Source organism: Tachypleus tridentatus, chromosome 3 (assembly GCF_004210375.1).
Source record: "Tachypleus tridentatus isolate NWPU-2018 chromosome 3, ASM421037v1, whole genome shotgun sequence".
NCBI classification, from domain to species: Eukaryota; Metazoa; Arthropoda; class Merostomata; order Xiphosura; family Limulidae; genus Tachypleus; species Tachypleus tridentatus.
In genome coordinates, this window is record NC_134827.1 from 67613698 (window position 1) to 67640022 (window position 26325).

Here is a 26325-nt window from a genome sequence, read left to right on the forward strand (position 1 = left end):
AAGCAGCAGAAGTGTTAGATATCCAGCAAAAGATTTCACCTGGATACTGGAGATGCTCCGAGTGTCAGCTACTTTCTGGCCATCAGAGAGAAAGATTGTGATGGGGACAGAATTATATTACCCACTGACCTTTCAGATGTTGTCCCATGTGACTTTTAAACTGATGGCAGAAGATGTGCTGGTTGTAAATTTAATCCAAGATTCCTTCTAGCTTTGATGTCTTACTCAACGAGCATGTGCACGGGCCTGCTGGAAAGTGATACAGTGAGAGAGTGTGGGATACCTATGAAAAGTATCCCAGGCCTGTTTTCAAGCCTTCCATGCCATGTTGCAGGCAGGATTCCACCATGGAGGAGGATATTGTGGAAAACGTGTCAAGGTTCAGGAATACATCGAGCAGCTGCCTATGTAATATGGTCAGTTACTATTGCCACACAATCATCTTTTGTTGGCTTACAGAAGATGGCAGGATCACGTTCTGCAAGAGTAGTGAAACAGGGCCAGTTTGCTTGATGCAGCTTTCACCAAGGCACGCAGATCAGGAGGTATCGACCACAGCCAGTCTCTCTCAAAATTGTACAAAAATTATCACTGCCTCATGGATTATTGTCAACCCTCCATGAAAAGTGGGAGAACAGTGAAGATGAGCAAACTGAAAGATCAATAGCAGTAAAGGAGAGACTAGGTGCATGAAAATAAGTATAAGAACCACTACAGAAAAGAGAAAGGTTGTGATTAGAGAGCAAATGCTTTATGGAACGCCCCCTCTCATCAATATCAGCACTTCCCCAGAGGGAATGATGCCCATTAAAGTCCCTCAGGATTAAATAGGGAGACAAAAACTGGTCAATGAGAGTATCCAGGTCTAGTTGATCATAGGTCTCTCCAGGCGACAAGTAGAGAAAACAAACAGTGAAGGTACGATCAAAGGAAACCCAGAAGGCTATGGACTTGAAAGGTGTGTTGAATGCAAATACAGGGTTGGCACAGTGATCAACCAACAGTGCCCACTGACCCCACATACCAAGGGGACGCACTACAATGCCAAACAAGGACACTGCAGCAATGCCAGGGTTTCGTGAGCACTATACCGAAACACCAGCATCAGATACAATGTCTACACTACTTGTTGAGAACATCCAACACTGGTACTTGGTTGATCCTTGTCCAAGTGGACCAGCCAACTGACCCAAGGGCCACCTGTTTACAGGAATTCAAGGCCAAAGTGATATGTTAGGTTTGGAGCCCTCAACCAACAGAAACCTCCCCTTCATGGGTCACAGCAAACACGTGGGTTTAGATCCCATAGGAGGTAAAGTGAAAAACTTTACTGGGAGGTGCCCTCACCATGTAGAAGAATCCACAATAAGGGGCAGGAGAGAGAGAAAATCAGTGAAAGTAAGACATAACACTGGCATGCAGCCACAACATATGAAATCAGAGATGCAAGCAAACCAGTAAATTCACACAAGCAGGTGAAAGGGTCCAAAAAAGGTACAAGAGGCAAAAGCAGTTGAGTAACAAAGGTATCACGTCCTAACCAACTAGCAAAAAACCACAGCACAGAGGGAGTCAGCTGCATCAAGAGAGTGTGTCGCACTTCTGCTGGTGTATGGTTTACATTTTAATTTGCATGTTAAAATGCAGATATACCACATGTAAACATGGAATATTAGGTGGGGACCTCAATGCTAGTAACAAACAAAAACTGTGCACATGGAGGACAGAACAATTCAAGGGAATTTATATTTTAAGGTTTTACATTTTTCACAATACATTTAATTTTGTGAGATTTAATTTCATTTCCTGCTATTAATCAGTAATTCATACTATGTGTTATAGAAAAGTAATAAAAGTAAATTAATTTACAAGTTTTCAGAAAGGGATATAACAGTTTTGTTTCTTAGGAACATTTAAAGGGACTTCCATTGTAAAAGGGTTATAGTTATGTACATACATGTGGTAACAGACAAAAAAATTAGGCCTATGTAAAAAAAAAAACCACATTACTCTCACTTGGTAGGACTACTTTTTCATTTAACTAGAAAATGAAAAATTTCTAGTAGTTTGTTTTCAAAAGTAATCAAATATTTGCATTTTTTTCAATATTCATATTAAAATTAAATTGTTTTTTAAAACAGTTTTAAGTGTAATTGGAAACTTCAGGTATAATAAAGGTATCAGTTTCACAATCATCTTTAATGTCTTATTAGTTGAAAGCTTTGTAATCACGTCCTCACCTAATGCTTCATTTTTACTTTATTCAACATTTTTAAAACCTTTTGATAAGAGATATTGGCCAACAATTTAAAATTCTTGGGAAAATAAAAGTAGTGAGAAAATTTCTATTCACTCATTCAATTACATGTGCCTTTAAGAGCATATTGTAAACATTTATTAACAGTCATTGTTCCTAGCTGCCTATCACAGATAATTTACCATTAATTAAAATGACTAGCAGATTCATACTCTGCCAATCAATCAGCTTATTACACCACCAATAGAATGTTGGTATAATTATCAACCCTCATAATTCAATCTATAAATAATCACATTACATCTATCAACATGTAGTTATGACTTAAGTGTAAACATTTTAAAATAATGTTTATATTTAAGTCATCCTTGCACAGAAATAATTTTATATGAAATTAATTTTCTTAGATCTGTTTTTATTTATATTTATTCTTTGTAAGATTTCTAAATATTTTGTTTAAACAGCTTCACTAATAGCCAATGTTCATTAGAAGGATATAAAAATCAGGTTTGTATTAATTGTATTTTTAACCTATTTTAACAGATCTATATACCTTTATATTGTAAGTCTAAATACATTCATTAACAAATCTAATCTTAAACATTATATACAGAAAATTACCTTTAATATGCTCACTGTCCAACACACTTTTCATATCTTCAACTTTTTGCAGATTGTCAATAATATGACGAACTAATTCTTCTGCAATGTTAAAATAAGAAAATAACTTTTTTTAAAATACATTATCCCACAAATCTTTATCTACAGTACAAAAACACAACCTTGCTAAAAGCCTCACTCTGTTTGTTTGTGGATTTTTCACAAAGCTACATGAGGAATCATGGTAGCTTTCTCTAATTTTGAAGAAACAGACTTGAGGGAAGTAAGACAATTATTAACATCATCCACTGCCAACTCTTGTGGTAGTGTTGTAAGATGCAATAATGGGGTTTGGTCATCATCATCATAAGACCCATGGACTTACAGTGAAGAGGGGTTTTCAGGAGATAAAGGACTTGAACCACAAAAACATTAACTCAACTGTATGTGGTAACCAATAGGCCATGGCAGACCCCATTTATTATTGAAAACTAATCCTGCCAACAAAGAGTAACTCTGTAAATTATTCTTTAAAAACTAACTACTTTTAAGAACTCTTCCAACCAAAAATACCTTCATATCATGTACCATATTGTTCAAGTTCCCTATGTTCCACATACTAAAGATACTTTAAAACAATATACACTTTAATATTTCTGTGTAATATTTTAAAAATATTACAACTGTAAAATGTCCATTTAACACTTTCACTACTGGTCCAGTAATAATATATACAAGTTTGTCTACACACATGCACACATTAAGTATTTGCACTATAACTTTTGATACAACAAAATTTGGTAGATGCTCAGTAAAGATTACAAGCATTTTGTATTTAAAAATCAAATTTGTAATGAAATATTTATACAAAACATTTTTTGTGAAAACAGTCTGTTTCATTACTATTCTGAGTGGAAAGTGATTTTATGTTATGATTAGAAAATCTATTCTTTGTCCCCAAAATCTCAAATATTATTTGTGTAATCATTAAAACCTCCTAAATATGTTTCCAACATATTAATTATAATTTACAATTTGATTCCAAACCTCTTGACATAAATTCATAAATTAGTAGTTCGATAAAATTTTGAATCCAAGTCAACAAACACAATGACATGGTCTTTGACCTGTCATAAAATAGTTAAAAGAAACATCAGAAGTTGTTTCAAAGTCATTCAAGCTGTAAAGAAAATACTTAATATAAATTACTGTATTTCTTATTAATGAAATCAAAACTAAAGCAAATTCGAAACTCCACATCAATAATTTAAGCTCCACATTAATGTTTAGCCGTACTGTAAAAACAACATGAAGGTGGGTAATTGTTAATATCTTTTACAATAATGTATAGTCTCTTTTACTATACATATCAATATGCTAGAGTTTGTTGAACAAGCTATCAGTAATAGATAAACTCTTGATTTAAAACAAAATTATTCCATGTGTAATTAAACTGTTTATTTTAAGAGATGATGTACGATCAACTTGGATCCTTTTAAAGCTTTGTTTAATAACCTTTTGAACAATAAAGATATAAAGCAGTGACTTGGGTAACTGATAGGAAACCATAATGGACTAATACAGTATCATTCACCTTCTTAATTTACAGGTACAAACATTCTCTTTGTATCACGTAAATGTTTGCATTATAAATGCGGTAAACCCTTCAAATATACTGTCCACATTTAAATATTCTGACTTATAACTACATACACATATAATGGTTTTATAGATGCTACTACTGACTTACTAGTACTTTACAAACCTTCAAGCATAATGTCCAGTTTTGCAGCTTCTGTTAAAGTCAAACTATCAGCATAGCCTGGATCAAGGAATTTTTCTAATTCACTTACTGGAATATATAAAAAACAATTATTAGAAATAACTCAGTTTAACAGAGGACATATTCTTTAGTGAGAATAAATATGCACTTAAGAATATTGTAAACATTTCAAACCAAGAAAAAAAAAAAGATAATAGAACAAAAGTTTGATGTTTGATAGATTTAGTGAATGTTTAAAAATGAGTTGAATATGAGCAGTCAGGAAACTCTTATTTGTCATGTCAAAATTATGTTATGTTGTTGTGAAGAGAAAAGAATGAAGATTTTAGTAACATATTTAGCTGTAGTGTACTGAGATATGTTTATATAAAAAACTGAGATTTTATTTAAGACAAGTTGCACTTTATTCACGCAGTGTTTATTTTTGGTTTCATTAGAAAGAAACTATTTAAACTGAAACTAATAGTGGAAGATGTGCACTTTGCCTCAATTAAAAAATTGACCTATGAGGAATAAATTAGATACATACTTGTCTTTGTTGGAATATTGGATAACTATAGATGATTCGAGTGGTGTGTTCAAAATTGTTGCAACCTTAAAAACTACATATAGCAGTCACTAGCCTCAAGAGCCCCACATCATACAGCTGCTTTGTAGCATGCACATATCCTCCATCAATGAAGTGCAAAACTCTCCTGTTGCAACTGACATCCTATATATTGTAGAACTCAATCTTCACTTCGAGATTAGGCACCAAAAAAATACCAGAAGTAGGAAAGGACATGTGAGATGAAGTTTCTATTGGAAATACATTTTCAGTCTAGGAAAATTAAAACTTCCAATATAATACCTTAACTGTCTTCACATAGTACCTAGAATACCACAATGACCTGATTGTGGAACCAATGCAAATGTACTCAGAAGAGCAATGTCTGGAGTCAGAGGTTGGCCTGTGTAACTTTCATTCTCTCTGTGAATAAATGTAAACAAATCTCCTGTCAACTTGCCCAAATGTGAAGCCTGCAATAAAATGCCAGTTGAAATTAAGGCAGCTGAAGTGGTGACAATGTTTTAAAAATTAATGATTCAGTAAACACAAAAAGTGAATGTATTAAATAAAGTTAACTGGAATTAGTTAAAATTAATGACATTCAAGAAAGAAGAGGATGGCACAGTAACAAGGTATAGAAGGGTTGTGAATGTTGAAAACTAAGGTGCAAAGTTATCACAAAGCTACCAACTTAGATTCCAAGGAGGTCATTAAACCTCCAAACACTAAAAGCATAACTTACTGTGCCCCCCCCAAAAAAAAAAGCAAGGAAGATGCCTTAAAGAAAAGTGTGCACCACCAATAAAAAAGTCAAGTATATAAGGAAAAAGCAAAAGAAAGAGAAGGAATAAGTCTCCCACTGGAACCTTGCAGGGATCTGGTAAAGAGTCATGAAGGATGGATGAAAGAATAGACAAAAATGGAAAAACTGGAACTATGAAAATTACTTGACATTTTCAGGGTTTCCTTCCCAAACCCATATGAAAGATTAAAGCAGTTGAGAGTCCAGAAAAATGCAAATTTCAAAATGGAACTGGGTCATGAAATAAACATCATGGACCCTGAAATCTGTAGAGGAAGAGCAAACTAACAGACAGAAAAAGGTATCATATCTGGAAAATTACAGTACAAAATGGTCAATGAAAAATGTGGGAACCTTTTCATGCTGAGCCCTTGATTGCATGACAAAAGAAAGAGGTAGTACAAAGCTGATTAACATGTCAACAATTAAACTACATACACGAGGTAGTGGTGTTCTTGGACCTGGTACAGTAGACTTAATAAGTCAGATGGTAGAATCTATTTTGCAGGAAAAGAAGATCATAACTCTCCTGAGATATTTGGGCCTAAGGCCACAGAAATGACAGTGGTAAGTGTTACGAAGTTTTAGTTTAACACAAGTCTATGAAGTCAAATAAGAAAAACTTCACTAGATAAAACAAATTCAATACACAAATTATCACATAATAATGCTGAATGAAATAGAACTAAGTCACTTGTCAACCCAATCAGGCTAAACAAAAACAAAATGTTAGCACTGGGATCCACAGTGTAGAGGTAGCCAGCTGCATCAGGAGGGTTGTTGCATGCTACAATGCAGTTGTACCACATCAAACGTATCGGGTAGGTGGGAGTATCAAGGCTTGTGGAGAGTGAAAAATGTTTGCATACAGAGAACAGCAATGAAAAAAAAAAGCAAAATCCTTATTGGAAAGTAATTTTCTTAGTTCTAAACTACTAAGAATATTAACAGCATAAAAAGCATTTAAGTACAGTTAAGTAAATTTTTAAAATCTACAATAAGACTGGTTGTAACTCCTCCACAGTGGCTGGGTTGTCTATTTCCCACTGCACTTATATTCATAGGTTGTGAAAGGTGTTCTGAATAGCATAAGAATATTCTGGGACAACATGAGACCCACTGGTTCATCTCAGTTGTTCTGTCCTCTAAAGCCAGCCTTATCTTTCATATTATCATCAAAAATTTTATTAAACTCACTTAAAGTTATTGCCTCTACAACATCTGAAGCCAACTCATTCCAAAGACCAACCACCCTGTTAGAAGAACAAAACTGTCTTAGCTGAAATGACGCCTACCCTGCCAAAATTTATATTTTATCTCCTAGTCCTATTATTCTCACTATTAAATATGAAAAAAGATGATAAATCAACACCATCAATTCCCTTCTCAATCTTAAAAATGCATGAATCAGATACTCCCCCCACACCCTCAGATACCCCATCAAAAATATCAATTTCCTTCATATTCTTAAACACCTCAATCATGTATATTTTTCCATTTTCCAAAAGAAAACAAAGAGATATTTCAGTCTCTCCTTGTATGACAATCCCTATATATTAGATACAATTTTCTGAGCCCTTTCAAACAATTCAATGCCTTTTCTAAGGTAAGGAGCCCAAGACTGAAAACAATATTCCAAATTTAGCCTTATCAGTGACCTGTACAATGTTATTATAACATCTTTAGACTTGTATTCAGTATTTCTGTCAATAACAGCAGCAAACTTCCTGGATACCTTTAGAGAATGATTGACTATTACAGTAAATTATGAAGCCCACATACCTTATCTTGCATTTATTATAATTTAAATCCCATCTGTAATTTGTTTGATAAAGCCACTACATGATTTAAATCCTTTTGTAAATCAGCAGCATCCTTGTCACAGATAACGATACCCAAGACTTGCAAGTTTAAGTAATTTTATTGACTATTCCTTCAGCTATGTTGATTGACTTAAATCAAAAAAGAGCAAAAGTGCTAAGACAAAGTCCTGAGGTACCTTCCTGTGACATTAATCCAGTTTGATTGAGCTCCATTTGTAACAACCGTGTTTTCCTCCATCCAATCACTTTTCTATACAATTAGTCAACTTATCCCCCATACCTATAACTGTTTTACAAGCTTACTATGTAACATTTTCAAAGCATGTCAAAAGATTTGTAAGGCAAGATTTTCCCTTAGTGTAAACAGGTTGATCATCTAATCAAATTCTAAACCTTTTAAAATGACTTTGCAAAGCATCTTTTAAGAAACTTTCCCACAACTCATGCAAGACTAATGTATCTATAATTACTGGGACAATTTTTATCACCTCCTTTGAAAATAGGTGTTACATAAACTAACTTCCAATCCTCTGGTACATGCCCACCATTCAAGGACTAACCAAAAAGCAGTAGTAAGTGGCTTTCATACCCAATCTTTAACTTCCTTCAAAACCCCAGGGGAAATATTATCTGGCCCAAAAGTCTTATCGTTTCTTTAGACCTACCAATTTTTTCTTAACAAGCTCATAATTGATGCTGTCTTATTTGATCTCATTTCCATTTATTGTCTGTTCAAGATATGGAATATTGCTTATACCTTTGTTTGTAAAATCCAAAGAAAAAGCAGAATTTAATAACCCAACCACTTCATAATCATCAAATACCAGCCTTCCTTTATCATCTCTTAAGGGTCCCACCCTCATTTTAACATTGTTTACCCTTAATGTATTTAAAGAAATCTTCATTGTTAATTTTTTCGTTTTCAGCTAACTCCTTCTCCTACGTCTTTTATGTCATAATTTATTGCTTCACCAACTCCTTCTAAGTCTCCTTTCATACCAGTCAACTGAAATATCTTACATTTATGATTTTCTCCAAAACACTTTGTGAACCAACCTGGTTTTAAAATTGCAGCTGTCCTTTCTTTTCTCTAAAGAATATGTTTAACTTCAATATTTAAAAAAAATTTCCATATCTGATCAGTGTTTCCAAATAACTCAGCTGCTCAGTTCACAACAGATAATTCTTGTTGCATCCTTTCAAAATTTGCTTTTTTTCAAATCTGTAACCAAAATATCATTCTTCCTTATCTCCATATGCAACAAAATATCCAACCTAATATAGCAATTACCACTTCCATACTGATGCTCCCCAATTTGCATCCTCTTGATCATTTCTATATTTGAAGTTAACATTAAGTCTAAAATAGCATTGTTTCTAGTAGATTTCATGATTAATTGGTAAAGAAAACCACCCACAACAACTTTCAGAAACCTTTCTCCCTCATGGTTTGACTTTAGCATTTCTAAATCATTATGTCTGAAATTAAAGTTACCAATAAGTATTACTTCGTTAACAGCTCCTTGTAAAGTTTCTCATTAATTCCATCAGTATCATTTGGTGGTTTGTAATAAATTCACATTAAAGACTTTTCCCTTTATATTCACTGATAATTTTGTAGCATGCATTGATATGAAAATATCACAGGAAATTACTGTACATGTGTAATAGATTTGTTTTACTGCTGAATCTTCAATGTTTTAAATATCACAGGTAAAATTTATGGAATTACCAACATCTTTGTTTTTAAATTCTTATTGATTTTTCAAAAAAACAAATGTTAATTTCATGCACATGAGAGAGCTTTAAATATTATATATATGTGTAGTTTGAAAGAATTACTAATAAAACTACACATTTCACACTATGAATAAGTTACATGTACACACTATTAATGAAACTCCATGTTTTCTTCAATAGGCGAAGAATATGTCAAAGAATCAGTAATTTTCTTTTTTCATGACCTTATTAACACATTATATAAAATAGAAAGGATATAGAACTTGCTTTTAGATTTATCAAAACAATATTAACAGATACTGTTTTCAGTAGTTACATTAAAGTAAAGTATGTATTGAGGATGCAAGTTTATACATCACTTGTATGTTGGTCAAAAAGTTTAGTGCAATGTATAACTGGTATGGAAAGTTATATTAATATAATACTTACATTTCTCAAACACATCAGTGATTTTATCTTTACCAGTGACAGCTGACTGCAGTTGGTTTTGAATCTTGGTCAAAGCTTCAATACACTACATAAAATTAATAGTAAAGTTTTAAACTTATCCTTACTTCCTTTAAAACTATCAGTTTTTGTCTTAAACCTTCTTCTTTAACCACTCCAACAAATGTACCAAAGACATTTTATAAAAGTTCTTAACAATGTTAAATAAAAGAGATAAAACACCTCTACTTAGGGCTTACTACATTATATTAAAACAATTTTGGAGTCTTACCTTATTGTTAGTCATGTCACCAAATCCAATCATGCTCTATTCGATGAAAAGTTATCTTGAAATAAATTTGCAGTAAATCATTAACTGCAAATTGTTCTACTGTAATGCTTTCATGTACAAAGCAAAAACCGCATATTCTTGTCTTTTTCATAATCCATCTTAAGTGCAAGTTCATGGCTTCCAAATAATAGTTTCAACAGTTTGATTACAGAGAAATCCATAGTGTTGTGTAAAGCAATTTGGCTAGATTTTTTCTCATTTCAAAAAGCATAAGTACACATTTCATTCTCCATCTGTTGAGGTATGTGACAGTAGAACAGGATATTTCACTAAAAGTCTTATCTTTGTAAATATATGGTCATATCATTTTGGTCTTATTTTCATCCAAATCCAGTATTTCTGAGTGGTACAAAGGGTCTCGAATATTGGCTTTATAGTAAACATAGTACGCCTTGACATTTGTGTCCACTCTCGTGATCCTTAATTAGCACCTGGAACAGTGCCTAACATAGTACACCTTGACATTTGTGTCCACTCTCGTGATCCTTAATTAGCACCTGGAACAGTGCCTAACAATAATTATGAATCCCTTCAAAAATGTTCAATATGTTACAAATCACTTTTTGGAATTTGTTTCTACTGTTGACTATTTAGACTTGAATTACTTAAGAAAACAAATGCCTGGTCAAATGTCAGTGAGGTTCCTGGATATTTTGTTATTTTTACAAATACAGATCTTTTTAATTATGTTGTATTCTGTTGCCTGGACAGCTTTTGCCAATGACCTTCATGTCTCATTGTTACCAGATGTCACATTGTTTACTGTAATTGGGGTACAATTTGTTGCAGTCTCTTTCTGAAAGATCTAGTGCTCCAAATGATATATATTCCTTTGTTTTTGATGCCATTAAGTACAACTGATATTACCATTTGAAAAGTCAAAATTTCAACCTGAACAGATGTTTATAATCTTGTTATATGAATATTTATGTCATTGAAAAGTTACACACTATTTCCAAAAAAGATCAATATCTGATGGAATCATACTACATACAAAATGCCAAGCAATATTGAAATGTAGTTCTGATGCATTCTGTTATGGTTTTGCTTATGGGGTTGGGTTCTTTATAGTAGGTGTCTACGACTTGTTGGCTGTAAGTCTGAACAATAAACAGACATCACACAATCCACTTGTTTTAAAATAATATATTGAAAACAAGTCAAATGCATGTATAAACATTCTTTACACAATAGAATTTCACAGCTGTATCTAGAGTTCCAAATAATTATCTTTTCTTGTCAGTATTGCATACAGACTGGTTCAGTTACTTTGAAACTTATATGGCAAGACAAATTATTTTCTCTACTCTGTTTCTTAGCAAGCAATATACAAAACATTCACTAAAGTTAACCCATGGGTTACCACAGTTGCATCCAGAATTTGATATAATTGTCTCCTTTTTGTCAAAATTTACACAGAGGGGTTAAATTACTTTATAACAGTCTTTGACAAGATAAATTATTTTCCTTATCTCTGTTAAACACATTTTAAAATATTGACCATTATGGCCAAACTAACAGTCATACAATCCAATTTTATTTTGACTAAATTAACTTTTACTGACTTGGCTTCTTTTGTTGGTTACCACAACTGTATACAGAGCTTTAAATAATTCTATCTTTATATTTGTCACACATCCACACAGGCTAGTTCAGTTACTTCAGAACCCAAATGACAAGAAAAATCATTTTTCCTATCTCTGTTGTGTAATGGACTTACTATTATGTATTTATTTTATATCCATGTTTGTTTCAGTTCAATACAGATTTAGAAATGTATGCAATTTATATTGTTCATTAAGTATTGTAAAGGTCTCACATATTCTCTAAAGTTGTAGAATGTTCTAGAGTGTAAGAACCAACAATGTATGATGCATGTATGTAAAACACAAGATTGCCAGTACTGTTGCCAACTGAGCTTTCTAAAACCTCATGTTAAAGTTAATAAATCACAACTTGCAAAGAGACAATGATACACTGTTTTTGGTTTGCTACAGTTAGTAAGCTATAAACCTAGAAAGCTGTAACTATAGTAAATGCTTATTAATTAAAAAACTACAGATATTTTACCAGGAACATTAATAGACCAAGCAATACAAACCATTTTAAAGTCAGTGAATTAACTTCAGACATCAGTATTTCTATGAGGTTATTAGACATTTTAATTGGTGAAACATTCGTGTGCTCAGTGAAGCAACTAGTTAACTTCTAATCAAGATAAGTGTACCTGTGTTTCAACACAGAATTAATTTGCTCTCCAGAACCAACATTAAAAGAATCATTTCTATACCAGATAGAAGACTTCATACTGTTTGTAAGTTTATAAAACTTTTGTACATCAGTTATTATTTGTAATAACTTATTATAAATTATGTATATCAATCTCATTAGCAAATATAAATTTGATAAATATTGACATCTAATTAACTTCCAACTTCAAATTTCTGGCTATTAAAAATTGTAATATGTAATGTATGCAAATTAACAAATCAGAGACTCCTCCAAGATAAATTATGTGACATAATAAACTGGGAGCTTGTGTCTGAAAACTGAATCAGAGAAAACAATTAATTATAAATTGAAATCATAATTCAATTTATATATATCAATGCCAACAATATTTTATCATGTCTGATTATCAATGTTTTTCTAGAATCACCCTCCTTCAATCACTTCAACTAGAAAGCAAAATCAAAAAGTGAATTGGCTGAAATTTCAGGATTAGAAGCTATGAAATCAATTAGAAAAAAATGAGCTAAAAAACATTACTGAAATACTTGATGATTATTGGTTGTCTGAGGAAGCATTAAAAAAAGTGTCTCCACTAGCCATTCAGAGATGAGTAACAAAGGTAGAAATACAGCTGAAACTCAAACAAATTGAGCTTGAACAAGAAAGAACAATCCAATATCATATTGGAAAAAGCTCATATCAAAGGTTGATTGATTGATTGATTTAGTGTTTTATGGCACAAAGCAGCGAGGCTATCTGCGCCAAACATCCGGTAAAAATGTAAAAATAAAGTAAATGTAGTAAAAGACATAAATGGAAATGAAGGTAAAACAAAAAAGTATAAAAACAATGTTGAAACCTAGTCTACAATGTTAAGAGAGAAAGCGGAGTATACGAAGTTGTAAAGTATTTACTCTAGCAAAATGGTAATGATCATAACCCCCAGGAAGACTAACAGGTAAGTTCAAGAACCACCGTCAGTCACCTGAAGTTGGTCTTTCCAGTCCTGGTTCTGGGTTATGTGTCATTATGGTCAGTACTAAAAGGTAAAGTAGTAAAAGTGTGAAATGATATGCAGCAAAAGTATAATAACAACTCGCCAGGACAACTAACGAGTAGTTCAAACGGATAGTTCAAACAGTAGCGTTAGTCACCTGAAGTTGGCCTTTCCAGTTCTGGTGTCGAGTTATTTAATGTTCTAGCCATCTACCAATGTCAAATTGTACAAGAGAAAATGAAACTGTAAAAAAGGAACCACAATTAAAAAGGCGTAATGAATAAATATGCAACACTTAAATGAGATTAAAAAGATTAATGGCCATTAAAAAACTAAAAACTTTATCAAGGTGGACAGTGTCACCATCACCAATAACACTATCCAATGTTACAGATAAACCCTGGGAAAAAACATGTTTAAAATATTGCCGTTGTTGAGAATCGTAACAATGGCAAGAATATAAAATTTGGCTGATAGTGATTTGAGTGTTACACAAACTACACATTGGTGCATCAGTTCCAGATAAAAGAAAACGATAAGTTAAAAAACTGTGACCGATACGTAGTCCAGTTAGAACAACTTCTTCCTTCCAAACTTTACAGAAGCTAGATGGCCAAAGCCCAATATAGGGTTTTATTTGAAAAAGCTTGTTATCGCGTTGCTCACTCCAAGTGGACTGCCAGCTGGCACGGAGCTGAGCCTTGAATACAAGACCATAGTCCATGTACGGCATAGGCACACTGGTGACAGTGCCGGAGCAGATAGATTTAGCTGCCGTGTCTGCAAGCTCGTTCCCTCAAATACCAACATGGCCTGGTATCCAGAAAAACTGGATAGAAGTAGCAGTTAATGAGAAATGGGCCAGTCGGTTTTGAATATCAACGAGAATAGGATGTGAGCCAACGTGTAGCGATTCCAAGGCAAGTATAGAACTAAGCGAATCAGTATAAATAGTGCAGTTGGAGTACTGCTCAGCTGCAATATGATCCAGGGCAAGAGATATGGCATACAGTTCAGCAGTGAACACAGAAGCTGTAGAGGGGATTCTGCGCGCAACTACTGAACCACAGCAAACCATAGCAGAGCCCACTGAATTACCTGATTTGGAACCATCTGTATAAATGGGAACTGAATGATTGTTTGAAAGATATTCATTGAATAAAAGACGGTACTTCCAATCTGAAGAATCTGCCTTTTTTAGGTGACTGAAAGAAAAGTCACATTTGGGGGCTGTAATAAGCCATGGTGGGATGGGCCGACCTGTGAAATCTGCAATGTTATCCAAGGACAGACCCAATTCATCCAATTGCGCCCGGATGCGAAGGCCAAATGGAGCAATGACAGATCATCTGTTCTGAAAAAGTACTGCCCACCGAGGAAGGAAAACACATTCCCAGGTGGGATGTTTTGGTAAGGAACGAAGTTTCAAAGTATATTGTAAAGATAGTTGCAAACGGCGAAGGTGTAGAGAAGGCTCATGAGATTCAATGTATATGCTTTGAACTGGAGAGGTATGGAAAGCCCCAGTGCAGAGGCGAAGTCCTTGGTGATGAATGGGGTCCAGCATCTTTAAGGCCAAGGGTCTGGCAGAGCCATAGACCATTGATCCATAGTCGAGTTTCGATCGAATAAGAGCACGATATACCTTTAACATCGAACAGCAATCTGCCCCCCAACTGGTAGAAGAGAGGACACGGAGGATATTCAGTGCTTTTGTGCATTTGACCCGAAGCTGCTTTAAGTGTGGTATAAAGGTCAGTTTACAATCAAAGATTAGCCCCAAGAACTTGGTCTCCGGGACCACTGGCATCAAAACTTCACCGATATGAAGTTCAGGATCAGGGTGAATACCCCATCGACAGCAAAAGTGCATGCATACGGTTTTAGAGAGAGAGAAATTAAAGCCGTTCGCCAGAGTCCACTTCCGTACACGATTGAGGGCAATTTGTAGTTGCCGCTCAATATATCTCATGTTTGATGACTGACATGAGATGTAAAAGTCGTTGACACACAGCCCATTCGCAACAGTGAGAGGGAGTTGTTCAGTGATGGCATTTATCTTTATACTGAAGAGTGTAACACTCAATACACAGCCTTGAGGGACTCCAAGTTCCTGTACAAAAGAACGGGAAAGTGTCGAACCCACACGAAGTTGGAATCTCCTGTCCATTAAAAATTTGTTAATAAACATGGGTAGATGGCCACGTAAACCACATGTATGGAGGTCTCGCAAAACGCCATACCTCCATGTTGTGTCGTAAGCCTTCTCAATGTCAAAGAATATTGATACAAGATGTTGGCGGTTGAGAAAGGCTTCACTGATAGATGTTTCAAGACAAATTAGGTGGTCTGTGGTGGAGTGCTGTCAACGGAACCCACACTGGGTGGGCGAGAGGAGGTTGTTTGATTTAAGGAACCAAACAAGACGAGCATTAACCATCCTTTCTAAGGTCTTACAGAGACAGCTCGTCAAAGCAATTGGATGGTAGTTTGAAGGAATCTTGGGATCTTTCCCTGGCTTAGAGAAAGGTAAAATAATAGCCTTGCACCAGGCATCAGGAAAAACATTCTCCTGCCAGATTCGGTTGAAGACAATCAGAAGGACATCAAGAGAAGCAGGAGATAGATGGTGTAGCATGTCAATGAATATCATCATGTCCAACAGACGTACTGGCAGACCGATGAAGGGCCATTTTCAGTTCCACCAGTGTAAAGGGACAATCACAGTCAAAGAAACAGTCAGTTCGAAAGGAAAGAGGTGATTGCTCTGCCCGAGTCTTGATGGCCAGGAAGGTGGAGGAACAAGCAGAAGTGCTAGATACCCAGCAAAAGCTTTCACCTAGAGTGTTAGCGATGCTCCAGACATCAGTCACCTCCTGACCATCAGAGAGTAAGATTGAGAGGGAAACAGAATTGTAGTGCCCATTAACCTTTCGAATCCTGTCCCATATGATCTTGGAACTAGTGGTAGAAGATATGCTAGTTGTGAACTTAATCCAAGATTCCTTCTGGCTTTGACGTCTTACTCACCTAGCATGTGCACAGGCCCGTTGGAAAGCAACACAGTTTGAAAGTGTGGGATATCTACGAAAAGTATCCCAGGCCCGTTTTTGAGCCTTCCGTGCTTAGTGGCAAGCAGGATTCCACCACGGACGAGGATATCGTGGAAAACGTGTCGAGGTTTTAGGAATACACTGAGCAGCTGCTTATATAATACAGCCAGTTACTGCTGCTACACAGTTGTCTATTGATGGCTGATTTACGATGGCAGGATCAAGTTCTGCGAGAGCAGTGAAAGTGGACCAGTCTGCCTGATTTAGCTTCCACAGGGGCAGGCGGGTGAGGGTGGCATCGACCACGGCCAGTCTCTCTCAAAAGGATCGGAAAATGATCACTGCCTTGTGGATTACTATCAACCCTCCATGAATAATGGGAGAATAATGAAGGAGAGCAAACCGAGAGATCAATAGCAGTAAAGGACTGACTAGGTGCATGAAAATGAGTGGAAGAACCAGTATTGAAAAGAGAAAGATTGTGATCAGAGAGCATCCACTCTACAGATCGAGCCCTCCCATCAACAGCACTTCCCCAGAGGGGATGATATCCATTAAAATCCCCCAGGATTAGAAATGGAGACAACAACTGTTCAACGAGAGCATCAAGGTCTGATTGATCATATGTCTCTCCAGGGGACAGGTACAGAGAACAAACAGTGATGGTATGACCCAAGGAAACACGGATGGCTACGGCCTCCAAGGGTGTGTTGAGTGACAAAGACAGGGTGGGCACATGCTGATCAACCAACAGTGCCACCCCTCCATGTACTCGACCATCACTCAACCTGTCATTTCTGTACAGAGAAAACTGCCGAATGGAGACTGTATCAGCAGATTTGAGAAATGTTTCTTGTAAAGAAAGACAAACAGGATGGTAGGAAGCAATCAGCGTTTTTATATCATCCAGATTAGAACGTAAACCTCGACAGTTCCACTGTATCAAGGTGGCCATTTTTAAGAACGAGTAGGTGAAGTTTACAACCACATATTTTTTCTTTACTGTCTTTAGTCGGAGGAGGTCTGTCAACCTCCATGGATCCTGCCTTGGGTCGAGTGGGCAGGTTTCTGTTATTGGAAGGGGAATCCAATGACTGAGGACGTGAACGAATAATTGTTTTGTCTCTTGTGGTGGGAGAAAAAGATGTATCAGAAGAAATGCCTGTATTTGAAACTGAAGGACGTGGATCTTGAGGTTTGTTGGAAGGTATGGGAGGAACAGAGATGGGTGTGGAAGTCGATTCATCAACCTTTTTAACCACGGAGGCCAAAAGGCTTTTCATTTGTTTTGAAAACGATTCTCTTGGAGGCACAGAGAGATCTGTCTGCACTCCCACTGTAGTTGTGGAATGAAGTGCAGCAGCATATGTCCGAGATGGAGTGGTGGATAGCAATTTCCGAGCCTCAGGATAATTAATGTTATGTATCGTTTTCAAACGCTGCACCTCTTTTTCCTCCAACCATTTTGGGCAAGAATGAAAGTAAGATGGGTGAGAACCATTGCAGTTGACGCAATGTGGGTTCATGTCACAGTCATAGGCATCGTGGTCCTTGCCTACACAACGAGCACATGTCAGGGAACCACGACAAGATGTCTTTGAGTGGCGAATCTCTGACATTGGAAACATCGAAGAGGGTTTGGAATGTATGGCCAAACTCTGCAAATGAGATAACCTGCCTTGATGGTGGCAGGTGCACGTGGTGAAGTAAATGTTAAAATTAGGGTATTTGTTGGCAGTGTAACTCCATCTTTGCGAGTGGTGATGCGCCTCACTGCAGAAACTCCTTGAGTGGAGAGACCGCCGAGAATCTCTGACTCAAGGATGTTCTTCAAATCCCTTTCAACAATAACTCCTTGTGAAGAATACAAAGTAGCATGAGATGTAACTTCAATAGGAATATCCCCAATTGCCTTTGAATTCAAGAGGAGTTCACTGTGTTGGGATGTGGATGTTTCAACCAATATGTCACCTGATCGAAGCTTCTTTACTGACTTTGGAGAGCCAGCAAGTCCCTCTAGTCCCTTCTGAATAAAAAAAGGGGACATTTGCCCTAAAGGTTTTTCCGAAAGAGAATGTAATATAAGAAAATGAGGTAAGTGTATTACTGATGTTGAAGATTGCTGTTCAGAGTCTTCAAGACGTGGTCGCTTATCCATTGACTGTTTTTTCACAATTTTATTTAAATTTTTTGGAGGATCCATAGGAAAAAGGAAAAATTTCGGTACCCACTGACCCCACCCACCATGAAGCCCTACAAGGAGACGCACTACAAAGTCATGCAAGGACAATGCAGCAACGCCAGGGTTTAGTGAGCACTATACCCAAACACCAGCATCAGGTACAATGTCCACAACACCCGTTGAGAACTTCCAACACTGGTACTTGGTTGACTGTAGCCCAAGTGGACCAGCCGATTGACCTAAGGGGGGCCACCCAAAGGCCGCCCGTCTACAGGAATTCGAGGCCAAAGTGGTGTGTTAGGGTTGGACCCCTCAACCACCAGGATCCTCTCCTCCCCTTCACAGGTCGCCACGCACGGCAAACACGTGGGTAGATGTTTAGATCCCAGAGAAGGTAACCAGACAGAACAGAACCTTCCCTGGGAGGTCCCCTCACCACGTATAGGAATCCACACCGAGGAGCGTGTCAAAGGTAAAAGTGAAAACAAACATCTCAAGACCTAAAAGGCTTGCACTGAAACTGAAAAAAAATGGAAATTAGTCTCAACTTCAAATGACCAAGACAAAATGACAACTTTGAACTCAACCAATATATGGAGGTCCCACAATTTAATAATGAAAATAAAGTTGATAAATATCTCCAGCATTTTGTGAAAGTTGCCCAAGCCATGGAATGGCCCATTAAAAAATGGTCATTATTACTACAGTGTTTTAACTGGTACAGCATAAGAATCTTATGTTACTCACTCGCTGTAGAAGACTGTATAAATTATTATTATAAATTATTAAAATAGAGGGGGCTTATCTCTAAACGTTGGATTTATCAAAGCAAGATAATCAAACCTATATGAAATTCTCCCACATGAAAAATAGAGGCTTAATTTGATCAATAGTGCAATTCTATGCATACTAGCAACAGTTTCAAGAAAACAAGCCAAGTATGTTTAATTGATGAATTTGAACATTGTACAAGTGATGACCTCAAAATTTACTTAGATGAAAATAAAGATGAAACACTAAAGGAAGCAATGACTTTTAATTAAAAACTATTTTTCATGAAAAGAAATTCCTGCCATCTCAGCAAAAAATGTTTACCTGTTTAAATCACTAAATTTGAGGATTCTTCTGAAAAATCTAGCTCTCTAATGCAAAATCTTCTAATAGTCTGGATAAAACTATCAAAATCATCAAGGCCTGCCTGCTGTTAAATAACTGGTCATGTTATGTCCAATTATTAGCATTTGAAAGAGAGAGAGAGAAGTAAGGAGACAACACCTAGTGCAGTTTTGTCCCCACATGGATGTAGTTCACCAGATCACCAAATGCTGTTCATTTCAGTCATTAATAAAAAAGCTGATGTAGTTAGGGAGGAACATAGACCTTGAGTCTGTGTGCCCATACATATTCTACATGAAACTAAGGTAACTCAGTCATTGTTTGAAGGTATACTGTGTTTAGGTTCACGTTCTGACACTGATCAGTTTTTACTGTTCAAGGTATTAAGGGTGGTTTTGTTAATGTTTCTTTTCATAACATTTATTTAATATCAGAACTAGTTTCTGGACCAGCTATGGTTAGAGTAAGAGCTATTCTGACAATTAATAATGCATTATTATTGTTAGGAAATGATTTGGCTGGGGAAAAAAGTTGTTACTGAACCCAAAATGGTTAGCAAGCCAATTGTTGTTTCATCTAAGGATCACGTTGTTGATGGGAGGAATCCAGATGAGTTTCCTTCATGCATTGTGACTTGAGCACAGGCAAAGAAATTAAGCCAAAAAAAGAAAAAAAGACACTCATGCATTCAGAAGACAATATTATACACATCTCAGACATCTTCTAGGCCCAATGGGCATCTTGTAAATAGTTGTCCTACTGACAATGATGGATGTGAGGGATCTAGTCATCTGCTAAAGTTTCATTTGCTAGAAGCAAACTGATCACTGATCCAGAAAATTACCAATCACTAAAAATCTCAGACTATTAATTTGTTGATATATTTGAAAACTGTTGAAAATTAGTACAACCATAAATAAAATTCTGATAATTTGTTTTCCAACAATACAAGATCTTAAACTATCTCATCTGATATAGTTGTACAGCCAAAACAAGTTACATTTTTTAAAATATGTTTAGTTGTAAGATTTTTTATTCTACTCAAGTTTACTGACTTTGAATGAAATGTCAAGGTAATGTAAGAAAAGCATTGCACTGTTTGTATAAAATTCTACTTTGTGATTTGGTTTGGTTTTGAACTTTAAGCAAAACTACATGTGCGCTATCTGTACTAACCATCTCTAAATTGGTAGTGTAAGACTAGAGAAAAGGCAGATAGTCATCACCACCTACCACCAGCTACTCTTTTACCAACAAATAATGGGATTGACCGTCACTTTATAACATCCCCATGGCAGAAAGAGCAAGCATGTTTGGTGTGATGGGGATTCCAAACTGCAAACCTCAGATTACGAGTCAAACACCTTAACCCACTTGGACATGTATTAAAGATTCAGCTAAAAGGACTCTCATTTGTAATAAAGTTCTTTAAACTAATAAATGTAAAATATGCAAAAGTTAATAATAGTCTTTGAAACAAAAGTTTTATAGAGATTGAAAAAACAACACATCCATATATGAAATATTTTAGTTGGAAAGATGTAGAACAAAGATTTAAAACATCCATTTTTCTACCACGTGTTTTTCTTAGTATTAGAAGTTATGGTATTTGTTGTACAATGCAGGATAAAAAATATAAAGCTTAATTTATCATTTGCAAAAGTTTATGAAATATTTTGTCAGTAAATATTTTGCTTACAAAAAGTGAGAGAAAAGAATGAGTTGAATAAAGTAATTACTTGCTTGAGAAAGGAAATATAATATGACATTACATGATACTGATAATTCTAAAAATTGTATGGAGTTTAAAACGTAGGTAATCGAGACAAAGCATATGATTAGAATTGCTTAAGTCAAATTCTAAAGATTGTTTTTTGATTTTTGTACAAAGCTGCACAAGGGCTATCTGTGCTAGCCATCCCTAATTTAGCAGTGTAAGACTCTTGGGCTACTCTTTTACCAATGAATAGTGGGATTAACCATTACTTTATAATGTTCCCACAGCTGAAAGGGCAAGCATGTTTGGTGTGATGGCGATTTGAACCCCTGACCCTCAGATTATGAGTAGAGTGCCTTAACTACTTGGCCATACTGAGCCTTACAATTACAAATTACAATTACACAATTACAAACAAGATTGACTACTAAGATGACTAGTAGGTACAGATTAACACAAGTTACATACACTCAGTTCTAGGGATCAAGTTTATGCAAGGTTAGCCTTAAAAGACCACAGAGTACACTTTTTCCATAAGATATTATAAGTATCCAAAGATTAAAATCTGTTAATCCTGTTTCAACTGGTGAGCAGTTTGAGTGTCAAGTGAACACTTGCATGTCAAATTTCAATAATTATTTTTCCCCATGATATTTAACAACTGATATTTTGTAAATTTGCAGGTTTATTTAGTGTAATTTGAAATGGAAAATTAACAGTCACCCCTTAGAAATAGACTAGAGTTTTGTTTCTCATCTGCCTTTTTTTAGTTGTTTTAAGCTGAGAGTTGTGTGATGACAAACTTATCAGACAAGATGTTTCAGTAAAATTATCATTACTCAATGCATATCCCAAGAAGTCTATCATCACTGAAAACAAGCAATAATTTTAAGATAGCAAGTAAGGTTGCCCAAAGATGTGCATGCAGCTTAACATTATTTACTATACCAGTGTAGGCCTAAGATTAGGAAGTCATATATTCATTCGTCAATGCTTTTACTGGCAATCACGGTTTCATGCTATTTTTATGTTTACGTAACTGTTTCAGTAGGTTAAAGTAAATAACTAATAAAAGTAAAATAGCTCAAAACGTACTGTATATATAAAATGGAACTTCCAGATCAAGAACAGTTAAAAAGATTACAATTTGTATCATGTTTTCTAATGGTAACATTCACTGTAGAAAAAATTTTAAATTCATAAATAAAAAACAAACATAAAGAAACATGTAGATACAGTTATATAATATTAGGTATACAATTAAATTTTATTTTTCAATATTAGTATCTTACCGACTGCTCTGAACTGTGGTTACTATTCAACTTTCGTCCATGTATTCTGTCTTCTAATTTTTCTATACGTCTCTCCAGACATTCCAGTGTCTGTTCTTGCTGAAACATAATACGATATTAAATATATATGTATATAGTTAATATTCTGAAGGTTACACTTAAAGCTACTGACAAACACTCTGAACAGAACTTTCCCAATTTAAGTCCCCAGATGCGAAATGATTATTATTATTATTTTCTAAATACAAAACATGTCTGACAACATTTTAACACTTATCGATACACGTAAAACACTCGATCATGCCAACCAGATTGCCTATTACGTCATATGATTTGAGTTTATTGTCATCAAAACCGTTAAATAAATTTAATAAAACTGAATACTTGCAAAAGTTTCATTAAATAATAAATAATGTTCATTTCTGTAAATAAAGATAGACTGTATTTTTCTAATTAGAAAATAAAAATCGGTGTCGGCTCGAATAGCTCCGAAAATTTACGAGGTACAAAACGTCACTGCATTGGTTAAAAAAAAAAGTCAGGGGGTTCGATTCCTTTCGGTGGGCTGAGCAGATAGTCCGATGTGGCTTTGCTATAAAAAACACATACCGCTAGAAATCGAGATTCAGTATTAACAAGATTGATACGTACGATTTTCTTTCTCACAACAAATATATTTTAATGTACAAATAATAATACACTTTATCAATTTACATTAAAGGCTTTTACTAATATTTATTACAAATGATGGCATACATACAAGGGTTTTACGAACTATACTAAATCTTCCGTCTGGTCTAGAACTAAATATTTTATCGATAGTCCAGGTCCACGACAGGTAAATTAATGCTGAGTTGATATTGTCACATCTCGTCTTGTAATCGTTACACCAAACATCTTCCCCTTCTCAGCCGTGGGTGCGTTATAACGTAACAGCCAATCCCATTATTCGTTGGTAAAAAAGTATCCCAAGAGTTGGCGGTGAGTGTTGATGACTAGCTGCCTTCCCTCTAGTCTTACACTGCTAAATTAGGGACAGCAAGCACAGATAGCCCTCGTGTAGCTTTGCACGAAATTCGAAAACAAACAAACATTTCGCCTTAGCTAGTGCTGTCTTTTCTTAGGTTTGTAATGCTCGAATTTCATAAACGTTTCTTGTTAAATTCTGTAGTTTTCCGATTAATAAGTGTTAACCACAACTGTAGCTTCCAAGACTTATGTTAGACTGACTGCAGCTAACCAATAATAATCTGTCTCTTGGCGCGTTGGTTTATGTAGTTTAAAGCGAGATTCTCGAATGTTAAACAATGTTCGAAAACACAATATCGTTTTCGTAAAGTAAATATGATTGATTCTATCTGTCAAGAATCTTCTACAAATTTAGAGAACAGGCGGAATTTGTGCAATACACATCCAACAGAATATGTGACATGCATCAAACTAAAACAAACATAGGTATTAAAATGAAGGTATAAAAGTAAATCCATGCGTGGATTTATTAACTGTGTGTTTTTGTCAGTGATAAAATTTGTATTTCATTTGTATTCAAGTTTTATTTTGGATTTTTTTGCTGGAGTTTAAACTGTTTTTGTTCGACTTTGTATTGACATTTTGTTTTAGTCCGTCACAACACTAAACTAAGGTAAATGAACACAAAACTTGCTGGTTGGTTCAAGTTTTTAATTGGTTGGTGTGCGGAATATGAATGCATCATACATTTCTTTCAATGTGAACAGAGTGCAAGTAGTCCCTTTTATAGCAGTGCACTTATAAAACGACAAACAACATAAGTTCTTGTAATGTTATAGTATTTATTCTGAATTTATCATTTATTCTACACAAGCTGAGTTACTCGTTTTTTGTCTGGGCTATGAACGTTTACAAAATTTGTAGCTGGATGCTATATTACATACATGTGTGTGTGTGTGTGTATGTATATATATATAGAGAGAGAGAGCACAAAAGAAAATTTGTTGCATCTCTGTTTGTCCGTTATCTAACTACTCCTACGTCGCCAAATCAATCTGAAAGAAATTTTATGGGTTGATAGTGTTAAATAAAGAGTATTTAATTGGAGATTTCCATCTCCTTCAACCTTGTTAATGAGCATATATTATCTTAGACGTAAGTTAACATTAATTACACTCACAGATAACGAAGAAAACTATTAAATTCCAAGCAGCACAATATTTTCATAGTGTGGTAGAGGGCACACAAACGCCTCATATTTCAGACAGTGCATTAGCACTCTCCATGGAAAAGTGTAATGAAAACAAAATGACTGCCATTTTCACAGCAATTCATAAACTTAGCTCAAGTTTCTACTCTTAAGTTTTTACTGATATGAAGAGCCGTTTCTTGAGCTGTACGAACTTCCTCCTTTGGCCAGTGACCTTACAATTTCATACCGTAAAACACAGCTGCAGCCAATGACCATCTATTAATTACTCACGTGAAACATTTTGGAAGCTGGATGTTGAAAGCAGGTAATATAAAACACAAATACTATTAATACTTCCGATACCTCTTCCTACAAAGTCACCCTGACCAAACAACATCGTATTATAAGTATATAAATACTGTGTTCTTAAAGCTTATATAAAACTTTGAGTAAGGTAATAATGTATATTATAATTGAAATGTGTGAAAGTTTTACCGATACTGCAAAAACACCAGATTTTATTCTATAACTGATTACTTGTGAAGAAGAGATACAAATATCCATATTCAAGTCCGCAGCTAAGAAAGTGAAAATTGTATTCCAGTAAATAATAAAAAGAAGGACTTGAAAAAGAAAAATGCACTTTCATATGTATAGAAATATAATTTCTTGGTCATGTTGTTTTTAGAGAAAGGATTATTTTTTTATACGGATAGTGATGTTAGATTGATTTCAACTTGTGACCAAAATCTATATATCATAATGTCGTACTACCAATGGTTCACGACCGACCTTTACAATATCGCCTTACCATTATTGGATCCTACTACGGTAGATACATCACTTAGAGTAAGTTATGTGAACAAGCATTCCAGTCCTTAAAGGTTGCTTTAGTATAAGCCCTTATATTGATACTTATGTGAGAGGATTTTAAATTCCTACCAGAAAACAATGTAATAAAATCTCTTTTTTGACATAAAAATATTCACACACTCAAATCATAAAAACGTATTCAGATTATTCGAAAAAAAGAAACGTGCCTTTTGCGTAATATGAATGGGAAGAGGGCCCGGCACGGCCAGGTGGTTAGGGTACTCGAGTCATAATCTGAGGGTCGCGGATACGAATCCCTATTATATCAAACATGCCTGCCCTTTCAGCCGTAAGGGCGTTATAGCGTAACGATCAATCCACTATTCGTCGGTAAAAGAGTAGCTCGAGAATTGGTGGTAGGTGGTGATG

General features: G+C 35.2%; 1 protein-coding gene across 1 annotated transcript in view; it reads right to left on the reverse strand.

Annotated features, from left to right (window-relative positions):
* The window catches only part of DCTN3-p24 (Dynactin 3, p24 subunit), a 48904-nt gene extending 25672 nt beyond the window's left edge, over positions 1-23232 (reverse strand). Inside the window, exons 1-4 of the mRNA XM_076494365.1 lie at positions 22923-23232; positions 9985-10069; positions 4623-4709; positions 2879-2959 (exon numbers count right to left, since the gene is read on the reverse strand). Of these exons, the coding sequence (XP_076350480.1) occupies positions 2879-2959; positions 4623-4709; positions 9985-10069; positions 22923-23030 (361 nt within the window). The 5' untranslated portion in view covers positions 23031-23232. The remainder of the gene's footprint in view (positions 1-2878; positions 2960-4622; positions 4710-9984; positions 10070-22922) is intronic.
* Between the last annotated feature and the right edge of the window lie 3093 nt (positions 23233-26325).